The 16,948-nt window shown below is 41.4% G+C and overlaps 1 protein-coding gene and 1 long non-coding RNA gene across 2 annotated transcripts in view; one reads left to right on the top strand and one right to left on the bottom strand.

Moving 5' to 3' along the window:
* Window positions 1-1,314: 1,314 nt before the first annotated feature.
* ZNF432 (zinc finger protein 432) lies at window positions 1,315-16,919 on the top strand. The gene is made up of 5 exons (XM_077842843.1): window positions 1,315-1,553; window positions 3,090-3,278; window positions 8,946-9,072; window positions 10,253-10,348; window positions 13,249-16,919. The coding sequence occupies exons 2-5, from the start codon at window positions 3,264-3,266 to the stop codon at window positions 14,967-14,969; spliced, it is 1,959 nt and encodes a 652-aa protein (XP_077698969.1). The 5' UTR covers window positions 1,315-1,553; window positions 3,090-3,263; the 3' UTR covers window positions 14,970-16,919.
* Window positions 15,932-16,948, bottom strand: part of LOC144280728 (uncharacterized) — a 6,577-nt gene continuing 5,560 nt past the window's right edge. The window contains exon 2 of the long non-coding RNA XR_013349148.1: window positions 15,932-16,165. This is a non-coding gene — a long non-coding RNA (uncharacterized LOC144280728). The remainder of the gene's footprint in view (window positions 16,166-16,948) is intronic.

Here is a 16,948-nt window from a genome sequence, read left to right as displayed (position 1 = left end):
GGTTACCTCAACACTTGAGATTTTATTCTGTAATGCAGTCATTAGATAATTGAGAACAGGAAAATTTTCAAGATTGATTTGTTTTACTAGGATCACTTTGTCTGCCATATGAAAATGAGCTAGTACAGACCGAGGGTGCAAGCAGGAACAATTTTAGTATCAGGTGGGAGAGTGGGCCAGCATAGTAATGATGGAGGAGTGTGAAGATGGAGCTAACTTCGTGCTTTGACCTGTGATTACATGACTTTATCAGAGGCACTCCGAAAATTATAACGGCCAACAGGGTTGAACATAATAAATAAACAGGTTAACCGGACGTCTTTGCCACAGCCTGTGTTCTGGAGATCTCTGGTTCCTTAGGGTGAGAGACCTCTAAGCTCAGTACTGGGGTTGGGGGAGTGAGGAGAATATGAGCTGGAGCAGGGATAAAAGTGCGTTGTAGACCTGGAAACGGCTGGAAAGATGCAGACGCACACGACTGGTAAATCAGTTCTTTGTAGTCATTTTATTTTCTACACATGAATGTTCGCAAGATTACCAGTTGCCAATACCTAAAACACTGGAAACAACCCAGAGGCAATTATGCTCTGTGAATGTTGCAGGAAAAAAGTGCACATACGACTAATTTCATGAATACACTACAGACTAATCTTTAGTGACATGGGGCTGCCTAGATGGATAAGAGGCAGAGCTGGGATGAGGCTCAACGTCTGTGGCTTCAGCGCGCTTTGCGATCGCCGAACACCCCACACCAGCTCACTTTTCCAAACCCTGCTCTCCCGAGACACCCTTGCGGAGCTCGGGGCACCGCCAGCTCCGAACTTGTCCCGGCCGACGCACACCTGCCCCGGGCACAACCCTCCCCGGCCACAACGCGCCGCCTGCTTTCTAATCAAGGCTGCTTCAATTTTTTCCCCGGCTCCTGAGACTTCGCACAGAGAATCGAGACTGCAGAGCCCAGAGGTTATTTTAATTTCCCACCGAGCTGAGACGTCACGGCCGTAGGAGCCGCGCTCCTTAGACGGGGAAGGGCTCCGGCCTTTGAAAAATTGGCGCCGTTCCCCGTCCTCTACAACGAGGAGCTCTGCCCCTTCAAAGATTACCGCCATGGCATATCTGCCTTGCGGGACCTTAAGCCTCTGGACATCTCCCCATCTCCCCGTAAAGAGCTGCGGGGCCAGGAAGCGCTGGTGTTCCGGCTACACTCTCACCGTCGCGTCACCGCGCAAACGCAGCCGCCGTGCCTTCAGGACGTCAGGTGTGCAAAGATGGCGGCCTCCAGGGAGTCGAGGCGACGGCGGCGCGGACATATGACCTCATAAGGGAGAGCCGGAAACCCGTATTCGGTTCTCCATAGAAACGCGCCAGAAACGCGGCTGACCCTCGTCAGGTGTTCTCGGGAGATGAGTCTAAGTGAGGGGACTAGAGCGAAGGAAGTTTAGGGAAGTAAGTTGGGCCCTGAAGAGGTCGCTGCAGGCTCAGGAGAGATTCCAGTCCGCGTGTGGGTCTGTCGAAAAGGGTTGGGGGGAGATGGGCGGCCTCTCGGCCTCTGGGTAAGTTGTTGCTCCAGTGAGTCCGTGAAGGTAGCGCAGGGGCGGGTGTGTTTTTTGGAGGTGAGCACGGAGGAGTCGAGGTGTCTTTGGGGTCAATCATAGGGGGCTCTGGTGTTCAGTGATTGAAAGTCTGAACAACTCAACTACCGAGAGTCCTGAGGTCAGGGTTTAGGGTCTTCTTGTAGGTGATTGACAGCTAACGGGTGGTGTTTGTCAATAAAGGTGGTGTCTCGCGCGGGTACGGGCATAGTTTGGAGCTCGGGGACGGTGGAACCGTTAAGGGAGGTTGGTGTACGAGTGGAGCTGGTCTGGGTTTGGTATTGATCCAGTGGGAGTGATGGCCTGTCTTTTGTGCAGGGTTGTGTAACAACAGGCGTGGAGGCTCAGGAACCCTAACTGCTTCGTGCTCCTGGAACAGAGTTGTTGAATGTTAGCATTCCTCAAAAGCTTCAGGCCCAAATCCCTCCGCCATATGATTTTCTAATCTCTTTTGGCTCCTCACATCATTCCATCTCTTTGAACCTGCAGAAATGAAAGCTTTGGGGGAGCTGACTGATTCAGCAGATTGAAAATTTTTAAGATTTAAAATTAACCTTTTATTTAATATTCTGTTTAGCCTTCTGTAATTTTACGGTGTATTCTTTATTATTATTATTATTATTATTATTATTTAAAGATTTTATTTATTTATTCATTCATTCATTCATTCATTCATTCGAGACACATCGAGAGAGAGAGAGAGAGAGAGAGAGAGAGGCAGAGATAGGCAAAGGGAGAAGCAGGCTCCGTCCAGGGATCACACCCTGGGCCAAAGGCAGGCGCTAAACCGCTGAGCCACCCAGGGATCCCTTTACTGTGTGTTCTTTTGGGTATTTCCTTTCAAGTTATATATATACACGTAAAGGCTGCTATTTTCCCAGTATTTGTGTTTTCTGGTGTTTTAAATTTTTTTTCATTGTTTTGAAGTTTTTTTTTTTCTCTTCAATTTGTATAGCTCATATTCCTTCCCTTTTTTCCCAGGATGCGTATTGTTTCTCATATTGAAATGTTGTGTAAATAGGGTGTGTAAAGACTTAAAGAGATAGGAGAGCAGGACGCCCTGGCGGCTCAGCGGTTAAGCGGCTGCCTTCGGCTCTGGGCAGGATCCTGGTGTCCTGGAATCGAGTCTCCCATCGGGCTCCCAGCATGGAGCCTGCTTTTCCCTCTGCCTGTGTCTCTGTCTCTCCCTCTGTGTCTCTCATGAATAAATAAACTCTTAAAAAAGAGAGAGAGGAGAGCAATATATTAAAGGAGAAATTCACTGTTCCTCACCGTCCTAATGGCTTCATTTCTAAAATTGATCTGAAAATTACCTGCCACTGTTCTGTTCTGATTCTCCTTTGCCACCTCCCTTTACTTGCTCCTACACATTCAGGGTCTTCTAAGGCATGATTTCTGGGGAACCAAAAAAAGAGACAGAAATTCTGGGATCATGTGTTAAGGTGTATAGCAAGAGAGAATGTAACACTGAAAGTTATTTTGCTCTTTGGCCCACAGGTCCTGACAGGAGACAAGAAATAAATGAAGAAAAAGGAGGTTCCAGGACCTAGGTAGTGCCATCTCTGGACCACTTTTGATTGGTGACTAGATTTTTAACTAGAAATTTAGAGCATATCTGGAAGAGACACAAACAGTATCTCAGTTGCTGGCTGTTTCTCAAAACAGAAGAAAATGATCAATGCCCAGGTGATTTTTGTCTTGTTTTATTCTCTCCTTTGTTCCCAGATGGATTTGTAGAGGCTTGTAAAAAATCTGTTCAGTATCTAGAGAAAATAAACTTTGAATCTAAGTCCAACACCATGGCAAAGTAGAATCATGAGTATAGTGTTCATGGGTGCCTGGGTGGCTGAGTTGGTTAAGTATCTGGCTCTTGATCTCAGCTCAGGTCTTGGTCTGAGAGTTATGAGTTCAAGCCCATGCCCAGCATGGAGCCCACTTCCAAAAAAAAAAAAAAAAAACCATAGTGTTCATATGATTCCTAGTTAATGATTAATGTTGGAACAATACATAACAGAAGGATCCTCTGGCTTACATTAGCTGTCACACTGCATCTAATATGTGTGACAACCAACACAAGAGAATTATGTGATATGCAGTGACTGAGGAGAAAGCAGAAAGGTTCCTCTAGCACTGAGGAGTCAGGAAAAATTTTATATTATTAGAGATTCTGGGGTGGACAGTGTTTTGAGCAGTAGCCTTCTAATAAAGGCAGCAGCAGACTTCCTACTGCTGTTTATTACAGAGTTCTCAGAATCTCCTGTGGGAATAGACCAAGCAAATTCAGGGAACACAATTTTTGCAGGGGACCAATGCAAGGCTCCACGAACAGGTAGCTGAACTGTCATTAAACTACAGATTTGGCTTTAGAATATTGCAAGAAATTGTGTCTGGTAAGAGCTTGAGTTATCAGGTACCAGAGTGTTTGCTGTATAACTTCATGTTATCTCATAAGATGCATTATCCTTTCCCATTTTGAGATCTATTTTTTGCCTACTCTTCCTTTTTTTTTTTTTTTTAAAGATTTTATTTATTTATTCATAGACACAGAGAGAGAGAGGCAGAGACACAGGCAGAGGGAGAAGCAGGCTCCACGCAGGGAGCCCAATGTGGGACTTGATCCCGGGTCTCCAGATCACACCCCAGGCTGCAGGCGGTGCCAAACTGCTGCGCCACCGGGGCTGCCCTTTACCTACTCTTCCTTTATTGCTTTTGTTTCCTGTAATTATACAAATGACTCATGAGTACCGTTTTTTAAAAAAAAAGACTTATTTATTTATTTTAGAGAAAGAGAACATGAGTGAGGGGAGGGGTACAGGGAGAGAGAATCCCAAGCTGATTCCCCTCCGAGCATGGAGCCTGCTGCAGGGGCTCTATCCCACAACCCTGAGATCATGTCCAGAGTTGAAATCAAGAGTTGGATGCTCAACTGACTGAGCCACCCAGGAGCCCCTTATGAGTACCTTTTATTTATTTTTTTTCTCATGAGTACCTTTTTTTCCCCCCCAGAATTATATAGAGGACCCTCATATGTTTTTTGTATATTTTTTTATTGGAGTTTGATTTGCCAACATGTAGCATAACACCCAGTGCTCATCCCGTCACGTGCCCCCCTCAGTGCCCATCACCCATCACCTGATCCCCCCGCCCATCTCCCCTTCCACTACTCCTTGTTCATTTCCCAGAGTTAGGAGTCTCATGTTCTGTCACCTCCTCTGATATTTCCCATCATGATTACCTTTTAAAGGAAAAAAATCCTCATTGTGGAATACATGTGGGAAAAAAAGTAAATTCCCTCTTTGTGTCCCCTTTCCTTATTCCCTCGTCCCACTTTAGCAGATGTTTGGTGCGTTCTTGCTGTCACTGAACCTGTGTATGTCTGTATACATATGTCCATTTACAAATGTACTTCGTTTTTTTGTTTTGTTTGTTTTTAAAGATTTTATTTATTTATTCATGAGAGACACAGAGAGAGAGAGGCAGAGACACAGGCAGAGGGAGAAGCAAGCTCCATGCAGGAAACCTGATGTGGGACTCGATCCTGGGTCTCCAGGATCACGCTCTGGGCTGAAGGCGGCACTAAACCACTGAGCCACCTGGGCTGCTGAAATGTATTTGGATTTATGTACATCTGTATTTTTAAACAGACCTATTATGACATTTTGTGTATCAATGGAATCATATTCCAAAGAACATAATGTGTTGGCTTAAGATGGCATAATTCAAACATCTAAAGGAATAATGAGTGCAACTGATGGGTGACTATTAACTCTATAAAATTCCATTTGTTTATAGTCATACACAACAAAATTAGTTAAACTATGTAAGGCATTTAGTGAGTGCCTCCTAAGTGATATGTGGATCATCTATGTCTGAAATCTTTGCCAGTGTTAATAATAGGACATTATTAGATTGCATAATGTTCAACAATCCCAGTGGTCCAATGTTCTTTTGCCTTATTTTGAGATTGGAATCCTTTTTGTTTATTCATTGGCCAGTGGATTTTTTTCTCTCATGAAATGCCTTTTACATTAAAAAAAATTAAGATTTATTTTATTTATTCATGAGAGATACACAGAAAGAGGCAGAAACACAGGCAGAGGGAGAAGCAGGATCCCTGCAGGGAGCCCGATGCAGGATCTGATCCCAGGACCCCGGGATAACGACCTGAGCAGAAGGCAGATGCTCAACCACTGAGCCATGCAGGCGTCCCCCGCCAAAATTTTTTTCTTACTGATTAATAAGTTATTTATATCTACTATATAGTGATCCTTTATTTTGTTTACAAAAAACATTTCCCAGCTTGTCACTTTTCTTTTTTGCTTTGTCCATGGTATCTTTTTCAAAACAGATATTTTAAAATTTTTAAAAATTTTTACATTTTTCCTCTTACATTAAATTTTTTTAAAATTTTTACATTTTTCCTCTTACAAAATTCATTACTTATTTTCTTCCATGGATTTTGGCTTGTGACATGAACATACTTCATATTTGCCTGTATTACCTCCATAGGTTCCTTTGTTTTCCGGTTAGAACTTTAAACAGGAAAAAGGTATTTTCAAGTGTGAAATTAAATAGGAACCTAAGTTTTAATTTTTCCGAATGGATCTCCATCCCACATGAAATAATCAGAATGTGTTAAGATCAACAGTGGTAAGAATTTGCAGCCTCAGGTGCCTGGGTAGCTCAGTCAATTAAGTGTCTGCCTTTGGCTCAGGTCATGATCCCAGATCAAGTCCCGCATCAGGTTCCATGCTCAGTGAGGAGTCTGCTTCTCCCTCTACCCTTTCTTTCTGCTTGTGATCTCTCTCACAAATAAATAAATGAAATCTTAAAAAAAAAAAAAAAGTTTGCAGCCTCTACCAAGTCTGTTCTCCTCTCAATGTAGTAATCTCTACATGATGCAGGGATAGATTATCCCATCAGTTTTCCCCTGATATGGCAGTTCCATTGACAAATAGGTCTCAGTTCATTTCCTGGTGGCATTTGGGTGTAGGCTGCATGACCATAGGATCAGGACACTGAAGATGTTCCACACTCCTAAACTGTTTTTTATTCATAGCACTTCTGACACCAGACGTTTATATTTTCCTCACACCTACTAATTCTGCAACTCTGTGAACACCAACTGTGTGTTCTACAATTCAGCTCAACTTTGACATTCCCTACCTGCAGCTAGCATCAGATCCCATAAGTGAGGGCTTGGTTCCATGAAACTGCCCTCACTTTAGGTGCCAGCCAAAAGTCCCAGGTTGTCACCTATATTTGTGGTGACTAGCTGTAAATTTGATGGTTCCCACAACTCCCTTTCGGGTTTGGTAACATGCTAGAACAATTCGCAGAGCTCAGGAAAGCACTTTACACACATTTACTGTTTTTTTAAATAAAGGCTACAACTCAGGAATACCCAAATGGAGAGATGTACATGACAAGAAATGGGGAGAGGGGTGATGACGTCCTCCTTCAGAGAATCACCCTGCCAGCACCTCAGTGTGTTCACCAAACTGGAAATTCTCCAAACCTATTTTTTTTAAGATTTTATTTATTTATTCACAAGAGATACAGAGAGAGAGGCAGAGACATAGGCAGAGGGAGAAACTGGCATCCCTCCAAACCTATTGTTTAGGGGGTTTTATGATAGTTTTATTATACAGGCACAATTGAATAAATCACCAGCCATTGGTGATTTAATTCAACCTGCAGTCCCTCTTCCTTCCCTGGATGTTGGGGAATCTTTCAGGTCTCCCATCCTGAAGCTATGTAAAGGCCCCCAGCCTCTAGTTGTCATATGAGGATACAGAAGACACTCATCACTCCAGAGATTGCAACAGTTTTAGGAACTGTGTAGCAGGAACCAGGGACAAAGACCAAATATATATTTATCACAACATTTTCTGGCTTCTACCATTTTTATTTCACTAAATTTTGTCTTTCTTAAGGTGGTAATGAGTCTCCTCTTTCTGGTTGTTTTCATAATCTGTTCTATAGTTTCAGTGATGAGTCTAGAAACAGACTTCCTGTTTGGTTTTGCTTGTGTTACTAAGTCTGTTGTAGGATGTTTAGTCAGTTCTAAAGTTTTCTCCATTCTGAGATCTTCACATTGCTTCTCTGATTGCCTATAATAACTTCCAAAAACTACATATGGACCTTATTCTATTCTCATACTTTATTTTTTTTAAGATTTTATTTATTTGTTCATGAGAGGCACAGGAAGAGGCAGAGACGTAGGCAGAGGGAGAAGCAGGCTCCCCTAAGGGAGCCTGATGCAGGACTCAATCCCAGGACCCAAGATCACAACCCAAGCCAAACGCAGATACTCAGTCACTGAGCCAGCCAGGTGCTTCTATTCTCATTCTTTATTAACTCTCCTTTATATTTTCTATCTCTTGTGTGTCTGGTTCATTTTTTGGTTATTTTTTAAAATTCATATTCCAGTTCACTAATTATCTCTTAAGTATATCTAATATGATGTTAACCTTTAGTGTAAGAATAAGAAACATACATTGGTTTCTGCCTCTAGTTTCTAACACAGGCTTCTAAAATCCTTGTAATTCTGTAAGTGAAAAGAGTACTAGAGGCATCTTTTGTTCGAATATTTGGTCTTTGACCTCATCTGTAACAAAATTCCTAAATCCCTTGGAATTTCCTGGGTGATAGGACCATCTCTTGTTTTAATGGCATGACTCTGGGTGGGCTCCAAGGGGGCTGGTCACTAGAAAGACCTATGATCAGAAGTGTGGGGTTTTCAGCTGTATCCCCATTATCCAGAGAGGGGCTGGAAATGGGGTTCATGACCAACCATGCCTATGTGATGGAGCCTCCTAAAATCCCAAAGGTGTGTGGTTTGGAGAGCTTCTGGCTTGGTGAACGTGAGTGCTAGGAGGGTGACACGCCCCTTGTGCCTCGCCCTATGTGTCCCTTTGATCTGGATGAGATCTGTGTCCTTTATCATATCCTTTTTATAATAAACTAGTATGCAGTAAGTAAAGTGAGGTCTCTGAGCCACCCAAGCAAATTAATCAAACCCAAGGAGGGTGTCATTGGAACCTCCAGTCTGTAGCCACTTAGTCAGAAGCACAGGTGACAACATGGACTTGGATTGGTGTCTGAAGTGAGGGCAGAGGAAGTCTGTGGGACTGAACCCTTAACCTGTGAAAAGTGACACTACAGAATTGAGCTGAATTGTATGTCATCCAGCTAGTGTCAGAGAATTGCTTTTGAAAATCCAAAAACATCACCTATACATCAGAATCTGTCTCAGCATTGTAGTTACTATTAATATAACAATTTCCTTTATATTCCTTATGAATCCGTGAAAGAGAAACACTCATATTAAATAGGACTCTGTTATTACAGGGATCACTGACACTGGAGGATGTGGCTGTGGACTTCACCTGGGAGGAGTGGCAGCTCCTGGCCCCCGCCGAGAAGAACCTGTACCGGGACGTGATGTTGGAGAACTATAGGAATCTGGTGTCAGTGGGTGAGGATAGCTTCCCTGTGTCACTCAAAGGATGCCCAGTCAATAGCTTTTCCTTTCTCAGATGCTTACACTTCAGAGTTACTGCATTTCTCTGTATGTGCTTGACAATTTCTCAGTGCCTCCTCTGGCACAGAATAAAAGGGTCTAATGTACGAGGAGCTGCTCTTACTACCAACATAAATAGTGCCAAACATGTGGGGTTTTTCTACACCAACAACCAGTTCTCCAACTCTTCAGGTATCAGTGAGGTATCCTGCAATTCATTTTAGTTCTGACACTACCTAGAATTAGCATCAGACTCCAAAGGTTTAAGGGCTCAGTACCACAGGACTGCTGTCTCTTCAGATGCCAGTTGCAAGTATTGGGTAGCCAATACCCAGGGTAACCACACTTCACTCTAGCTATAAATTGGGCATTCTGGTAACCCCCTTGAGGTATGGTATTTGGCTGGAACAGCTCACAGAGCTGAGGAAAGCACTTTACTTAAGATTACCATTTTATTATGAAGAATAAAACTCAGGTACAGCAGAAAGGAAGAGATGTATAAGGCAAGGTATGAAGGGAGGGGTGTAGACCTTCCATGACCCTCTAGGTATGCCACCCTCCTAGCACTTCAGGTGTGTTCACCAACCTGGAAACTCCCATCCTGGTGGTTTAGGACGTTTTATGGAGGTTTCTTTATATAGGCATGATTGCTTAAATCATGATTAACTCAATCTCCAGTGGCAGGGGGAGAGGGTTGGAGCTGAAGGTTTCAGCCTTCTGTCCTGCTGAATTCTTTCTGGCAACGAGCCCCCATGCTAAAGCTCTATACGGGCCTCTGCCACCGGTCATTAGTTTACAGAAAGACATTCATTCACTCTGGAGAGTCCAAGGGTATTAGAAGTTCTGTGTCAGGAACTGGAACTTAGACCAAATATTATAATAGAAGATATGCATATCATGGCTGTCACTTAGGAAATTACAAGGGCCTTAGGAGCTCTGTGCAGGAACCAGGTATAAAGACCAAATATATATCATTATGTTACAGTATCATATATGCCCTTTCCTGAGAGAGAAGCTTCTGCTTTGTAGATGTGAAAACTGTCTTAGTCCCTCAAATGTAGCATTCTCCCATCTTGACAGACCCTACCTAGCCCAGTTTAATGAGTCTAAGTGTTCTGTCTTTTCCAATGAGTAGGATATCAAGCCAGAAAACCAGATGTACTCTCCAAGCTGGAACAGGGAGAAGAACCGTGGGCAAAACAGAAGGAAGTCCTCCATGGAACCTGGCCAGGTGAGTGAGAACTGGCAAGCCAGGTAACTGTGGAAGTCACCCTTGGTCAGTGAGAGTTGAATTCTTGGGTCATATGGAGTCCAGGAAGGGTCCAGACATGGTATTTCCAGACTCATGGTCAGCATTACCTCCTCCCAGCCATGGTGTGTGACAATATGCAAAGAGTATTGCCAACCAGGGGAACTCACTTGAGCCTTTGGTGTCCGGTGTTTTTACTGGGGCTTCATCACACATTGCTTTCATGGCTGAACTTTAATTTCTAGCCCCGCCAGAAATCAGGCTAATCCTATAGTTTCCAGTTTCTCTGAATGTCTGGATGTTGGAATGGACATGGCACGGCCCAAAGTCTCCATCATAAATCATGTTGTTAGAATATCCAGTGGCCAGCGCCCCCAGGCAAACAAAGGCACTTCTATCAGGTAGGACATTCTGAGGGCCTAGAGATCACTTCCCTGGAGCCAGTGGCAAGGGCCAGGCCGCTCTCTGGATTAAATTTTAATGGAGGGTAACTATGAAAATGAACAATAAAGGAATTAATGTAGAAATAAAGAGGAAATAGAGTTTATGTTTGTACCATATCAGAATCGAATGACAGCACGATATATACAGAGTACATCTACATTTTGAATTAGGAAGATGCCACCATTAATTAGGAATGAAAGCATGAAATAGGAAATATGCAAGGCATGGTGTTGACTATTCAGAGTGGCTTGAAGCTGGCTGGTTGAAAGCAGCATTAGAAAGTGTCTAAAGGGGATCCCTGGGTGGTGCAGCGGTTTGGCGCCTGCCTTTGGCCCAGGGCGCGATCCTGGAGACCCGGGATCGAATCCCATGTCGGGCTCCTGGTGCATGGAGCCTGCTTCTCCCTCTGCCTGTGTCTCTGCCTTTCTCTCTCTCTCTCTCTCTGTGTGTGACTATCATAAATAAACAAACAAAAAAAAAGTGTCTACAGGAGAAGCAGTGTAGTAGACACATGGATAAATAGGAGTATTCATGATAATGTACACTTTTATTGCCAGGATGACTCGATCTGATGTGTGAATAGTTGAGGTAGCATGGTGGAGGGTTGTGCTTGGTTTTGTATTTTTTTGTAGCTCTAGGTTGCATGACCTTTCACCTGGACAGTGGTATTGTAGCAATAGTAAGGAATAGCTAGATGTTCTAAGAAAAATTGAAGGTAAAGCTGACACACCTTGGTCTTCGAGGAGGAAGTTCATCCTCTAGTATAACCAAGACACAAATGTAGAACTACTGAACTAGATGCTGCTGGTGGCAAGTGAGGAAACAGCATATCAGAGACACTAAAATGGTAAAAGCTTGGGGATGATTTCTCTACTGAATGCAGATTGTGATCAACATGACAGTTTCCATGTGCAGGAGCATATTAGCTTCTGAAGATGGCTACATGGTACGCTGGCCAGCTGCAAAATTTCCTACCAATCATGGTTAGCTTAGTCAGTATGAATGGAACATATGAGAACATGACACAGCTGGACTAAGGTTGGGATATTGTCCACTAAATCTGATTGATGTTTGTGGAAAGTTAGTTTGATGGTCTACAGAAAGGCAAATTTAGGAACAGGATTACTCCCCAAGAGTCTGTCTCAGCTCACTTTAATTCTGAAGACCTTACTATCTTACTTGCTAGGTAACAAATGCACCTTTATTTATTTATTCTGTGCACCTCAATTTGCAAATTTCCCCAATCTCTCTAGTCAGAATTTGGGTTCTCTAAGAATCCCCAGACTAAATGTTGGAATGTCTAAAACCTTCTTCTGTACCTTAATCATCTTTCATTCTCTGTGTCCTCCCAACATTTCTCCAGTCTTCTTTTCTTGATAACAGGTATATATTATTTCCACACTGCTATCTCCATCTATACCTCCAACCAGACCTTGTAGTCTGTACTACATTATCTTATAATAATCCTCTCAAAGTTTATATTCTGCAACACAGACTTTTCCCTGTACATCCTGGATTTCAGTAATATTCCTCATCTCCATTCGACATGCCTCTACCTACCCAGTGGCTCAAGCCATGCAGGTAGCAGGGAAATCCTTGATTCCTCATTCTTTATTAACCACTCTCCATTGAACTCATCATTTAACTGTCTTTTCTTGATGCAAATATATCCTAATTCCCTCCACTTTCAGTCTCCATTGCTCCTTCAATCAGATTTCACAATATCCAACCCCCTTCTTTTTTCTTTTTTTCTTCATTTGATTTTCCTTAACTGTTTATATATTCCAAACACCAGCATACTGCCTTGTACACAGGAGCTATTCAGTAAACAGTTTGGAGTAAACAAATGCAACCCTTATAGTTCTGGGTAGTAGTCTCTTTTACCTTTATGATCTGGTGTCTTTCTAAGTACTATGGAATAGTGTTCCTGCAACCCTGTCATTTGCTGCCAAAAATGACTTGTGCATGTTTTACTATCTCTGCATATTTTGTGAGTTCCTAGTTAGCAGCAAATCTATATACATTGTCAACTGTGTAATTTTATTTATACTTACTGCTTTTGCCTTTTGGTTTATTTATATTATGTTTTTTACCAACATATAAGAGATAAGGAACTTTTATTTTATTTTTTAAAAAGATTTTATTTATTCATGAGAGACACAGAGAGAGAGGCAGAGACATAGGCAGAGGGAGAAGCATAGGGAGCCTGATGCAGGACTTGATTCCAGGACCCCAGGATCATGACCTGGGCTGAAGGCAGATGCTCAGCCACTGAGCCACGTAGGTTCCCCATAAGGAACATTTATATATGGCATTTCATTTATACTATTATCATAGAGTTGTCACTGAAATATCATTTTTAGGAAACACCAAAGAGTTTTTTAAAGTTTTATGCAAAACAAGATTATGAAAGGATTCATTGTTCTCTTCTTTTCTAGAAACTAGCAAAGTTGATAATCACCTGCAGGGTCATTGGGAAAATCCAAGAATGCCAAAATTAGGTATGGAACCATACCACAAACACAATGCATTTGGAAATACTGTTCCTCAAAGCAAAAGTCATTTTCCTTTCAGGCAAAATCATATGTTTGAGTTCTGTATAAAAACTTTGAAATCAAATTTAAGTTTAGTCAATCAAAGCAGAAGCTATGACATTAAAAACTCTACTAAATTCAGTGGAGATGAGAAATTATTTCTTCATGATAAGCATGAAGATTTTCATTCTGCTGTTAAATTCCCTGTAAGTGCAAAACCAATTAGCAATAAGTCCCGAGTCATTAAGCATCAGAGAACTCATGAAATAGAGAAACCTCATGTATGTAGTGAATGTGGAAAAGCCTTCATTAAGAAGTCTCAACTCACAGATCATCACAGAGTTCATACGGGAGAGAAACCTTATGGATGCAATATTTGTGCGAAGGTATTCTCCAGAAAGTCCAGGCTCAATGAACATCAGAGAATTCATAAAAGAGAGAAATCCTTTATATGCAATGATTGTGGAAAAGTCTTCACCATGAAGAGCCGTCTAATTGAACACCAGCGAACTCACACTGGAGAGAAACCCTATGTATGCAGCGAATGTGGAAAAGGTTTCCCAGGGAAGCGTAATCTCATTGTACATCAGCGAAATCATACTGGAGAGAAATGCTATGTATGCAGTGAATGTGGAAAAGGCTTCACTGGAAAAAGCATGCTCATCATACACCAGCGAACTCATACAGGAGAGAAGCCCTACATCTGCAGTGAATGTGGGAAAGGCTTCACTACGAAGCACTATGTCATCATACATCAACGAAATCACACAGGAGAGAAACCCTATATATGCAATGAATGTGGGAAAGGTTTCACAATGAAGAGTCGACTGATTGAACACCAGCGAACTCATACAGGAGAGAAACCCTATGTATGTGATGAATGTGGAAAAGGATTTCCCAGGAAGAGTAATCTCATTGTACATCAGAGAAATCATACAGTAGAGAAATCCTACATATGCAGTGAATGTGGAAAAGGTTTCACCGTGAAGAGCATGCTCATCATACACCAACGAACTCATACTGGAGAGAAACCCTACATCTGCAGTGAATGTGGGAAAGGCTTTCCCTTGAAGAGTCGCCTGGTCGTACATCAGCGAACACATACTGGAGAGAAACCCTATAAATGCAGTGAATGTGGGAAAGGTTTCATTGTGAATAGTGGACTGATGTTACATCAGCGAACTCATACAGGAGAGAAACCCTATATATGCAATAAATGTGGAAAAGGTTTTGCCTTTAAGAGCAACCTTGTGGTACATCAGCGAACTCATACTGGAGAGAAGCCCTTTACGTGCAGTGACTGTGGAAAAGGCTTCACCATGAAACGCTATTTAATCGTACATCAACAAATCCATACAGGAGAGAAATCCTACATATGCAATGAATGTGGTAAAGGCTTTGCTATGGAAACTGAGCTCATTTTACATCAGCAAATTCATACTGGAGAGAAACCGTATGCATGTAATGAATGTGGTAAAGGCTTCACTGTGAAAAGCCGACTAATCATTCATCAGCGAACTCATACAGGAGAGAAACCTTTTATATGCAGTGACTGTGGAAAAGGCTTCTCCTCAAAGAGAAATCTTATTGTACATCAGAGGACTCATAATGGAAACAAACCCTAATGACACAATGAATATGGTCACACCCTCAGGAGGAAAATATGCCTTGTCCAACATAAGAAATTTCACACAGGATTGACTTCCTTTATTTGTACTTACTATGGAAAATCCTGTTCATTACCCACCAGGGAATGTATGCAGGAGAAAAACTGTATGTATGCAGATTATGTGAGAAAGCCTTTAATACCAAGTCAGCACCCATTGTACATCAAAGAATTCATAGAATAGAAAGACTCTATGGATTCAATAATGGGGGTCCACCTTTCTCTCATTTGTCAAGCCTTGTTTATACACACAATAAATGTATAAGTCAAGGTACATAATTCTTTGCAGAGAATCTGAACTCATGACATACAAGTGAACTCCTGCAGGGTACACACCATGATAGTTCAGTAAACTCATAAGACATCAGTGTGCTCCAAGGATACCTGAATATAGTCAGTATAGATTAATTAGCCTGTTGCTAGGTTTTCACCCTTGGAAAATTATGGAATTTGCATAGGAGTGACGTTTAATGAATGCAGAGAATGTGCTAGTGCCTTCAATGATCAATTACCTCACATTGTATGTCAAAATAGGAAAAAAATACCCTTATATGTTCAATGCAGAAAAGTCCTGAGGAAACATTTCAAGGTAATTACATATCTGAAAAGTATATATTAAGATGAATTCTTATGGATGGAGAGAGTAGAAAAGCCTCCTATGGGAATAAAGACCCTGTCTCATCAGTGATCAAAATAGATCACCAGTGAGCTTACACACAGTAGCAATGTGATGATTGTGGGAGAGCCTTTGCCTAGAAGCAAAACTTCAATAATTGTGTGATACTCATGTTGAAGGAAAATGGCAGTAAATATGGCAGGATTTTAGCAATACATTCTGCCTCATCATTTCTCATGAATTCATACAGAAAAAAAAACCTCATGAACACACTAAATGGGGAGAAAATAACAAAATATCAGAAATTTTGAAGGAAAGAAACCTCAAGAAAATGATGCATACCTGAGTATTTCATCACAAGTCTAAACTATACCTGATGTCCATTCTTGGGGCTGGATACCTTGAGCCATATTCTCAGTGATGCCATAATTTTAAAGTAGGCTGTTCTCAACACTGATTAAAGTTTCATGCAGGGGTGTTCTGTGTCCAACTTGTGTCATATTATTGGCACTTGCATTACTTAGGTCCTAAAGTCATCTCTTTCAGCCAAAAAGAAAAAGGAATATATTTATAAAATGTAATTTAACATATTTGGGTGTATTTATTCAATTTATAAGTAGTGTTAAGTAGTTTACAAAAATAATGTGATTTTTCTAAATTTTTTGAAATAATTTTAGACTCACAAAATATATGAAGTATACAAACTTCCTGAGTACTTGTACTTGGCTTCTTCATTGACATTATCTTACATAACCTTAATACACAATCAAAACGAATGAAATGACATTGGTACGATGCTGTTAAGTAAACTATAGACCTTATTTGGTTTTCACTAGTTTATGCATGCATTTATGTGAGGTTTTGTTTTGTTTTTTAGTGTAGAGTAGTAAGAAACTTTACCACATATGTAGATTCCTGTAAATCCCACCACAGTCAGGATGCAGAATTGTGCCAACACAAAAACATCCATGTGCTGCCCCTTTATAATCACATTCTCCCCCACAACCCTGACCCATAGCAACCACTGACCAGTACTCCATCACTCTGATTTAGTCATTTCAAGGATTCTGTTAAAATGGAATAATACAATGTAACCTTTGGGATAGGCTTTATTTCATGCAGCAAATTGCCCTTAAGAGTCATTCAATTTGTTGGGCATATAAATAGTTTTAGTTTTTGTTACTGAGTAGTATTCTTTTGTTATGAATGTACCATAATTTCTCTGTTCAGTGTTGATGGACTTTGGGTTGTTTCTAGTGTTTTGCTGTTATGAATAAAGATGCTATGAATCCAGTTTTGAGTGAACATAAAAGTTTTCGTAA

Source organism: Canis aureus, chromosome 1, assembly GCF_053574225.1.
Source record: "Canis aureus isolate CA01 chromosome 1, VMU_Caureus_v.1.0, whole genome shotgun sequence".
Lineage (NCBI taxonomy): Eukaryota > Metazoa > Chordata > Mammalia > Carnivora > Canidae > Canis > Canis aureus.
The sequence above is the reverse complement of the archived record's forward strand: the minus strand, read 5'-3'. Positions and strand labels throughout refer to the sequence as shown.

Coding starts and splice junctions, on each gene's coding strand:
- ZNF432 (XM_077842843.1), top strand. Junction 9,073..10,252: donor TAGGAATCTGGTGTCAGTGG/GTGAGGATAGCT, acceptor TCCAATGAGTAG/GATATCAAGCCAGAAAACCA. Junction 10,349..13,248: donor CCTCCATGGAACCTGGCCAG/GTGAGTGAGAAC, acceptor CTTCTTTTCTAG/AAACTAGCAAAGTTGATAAT.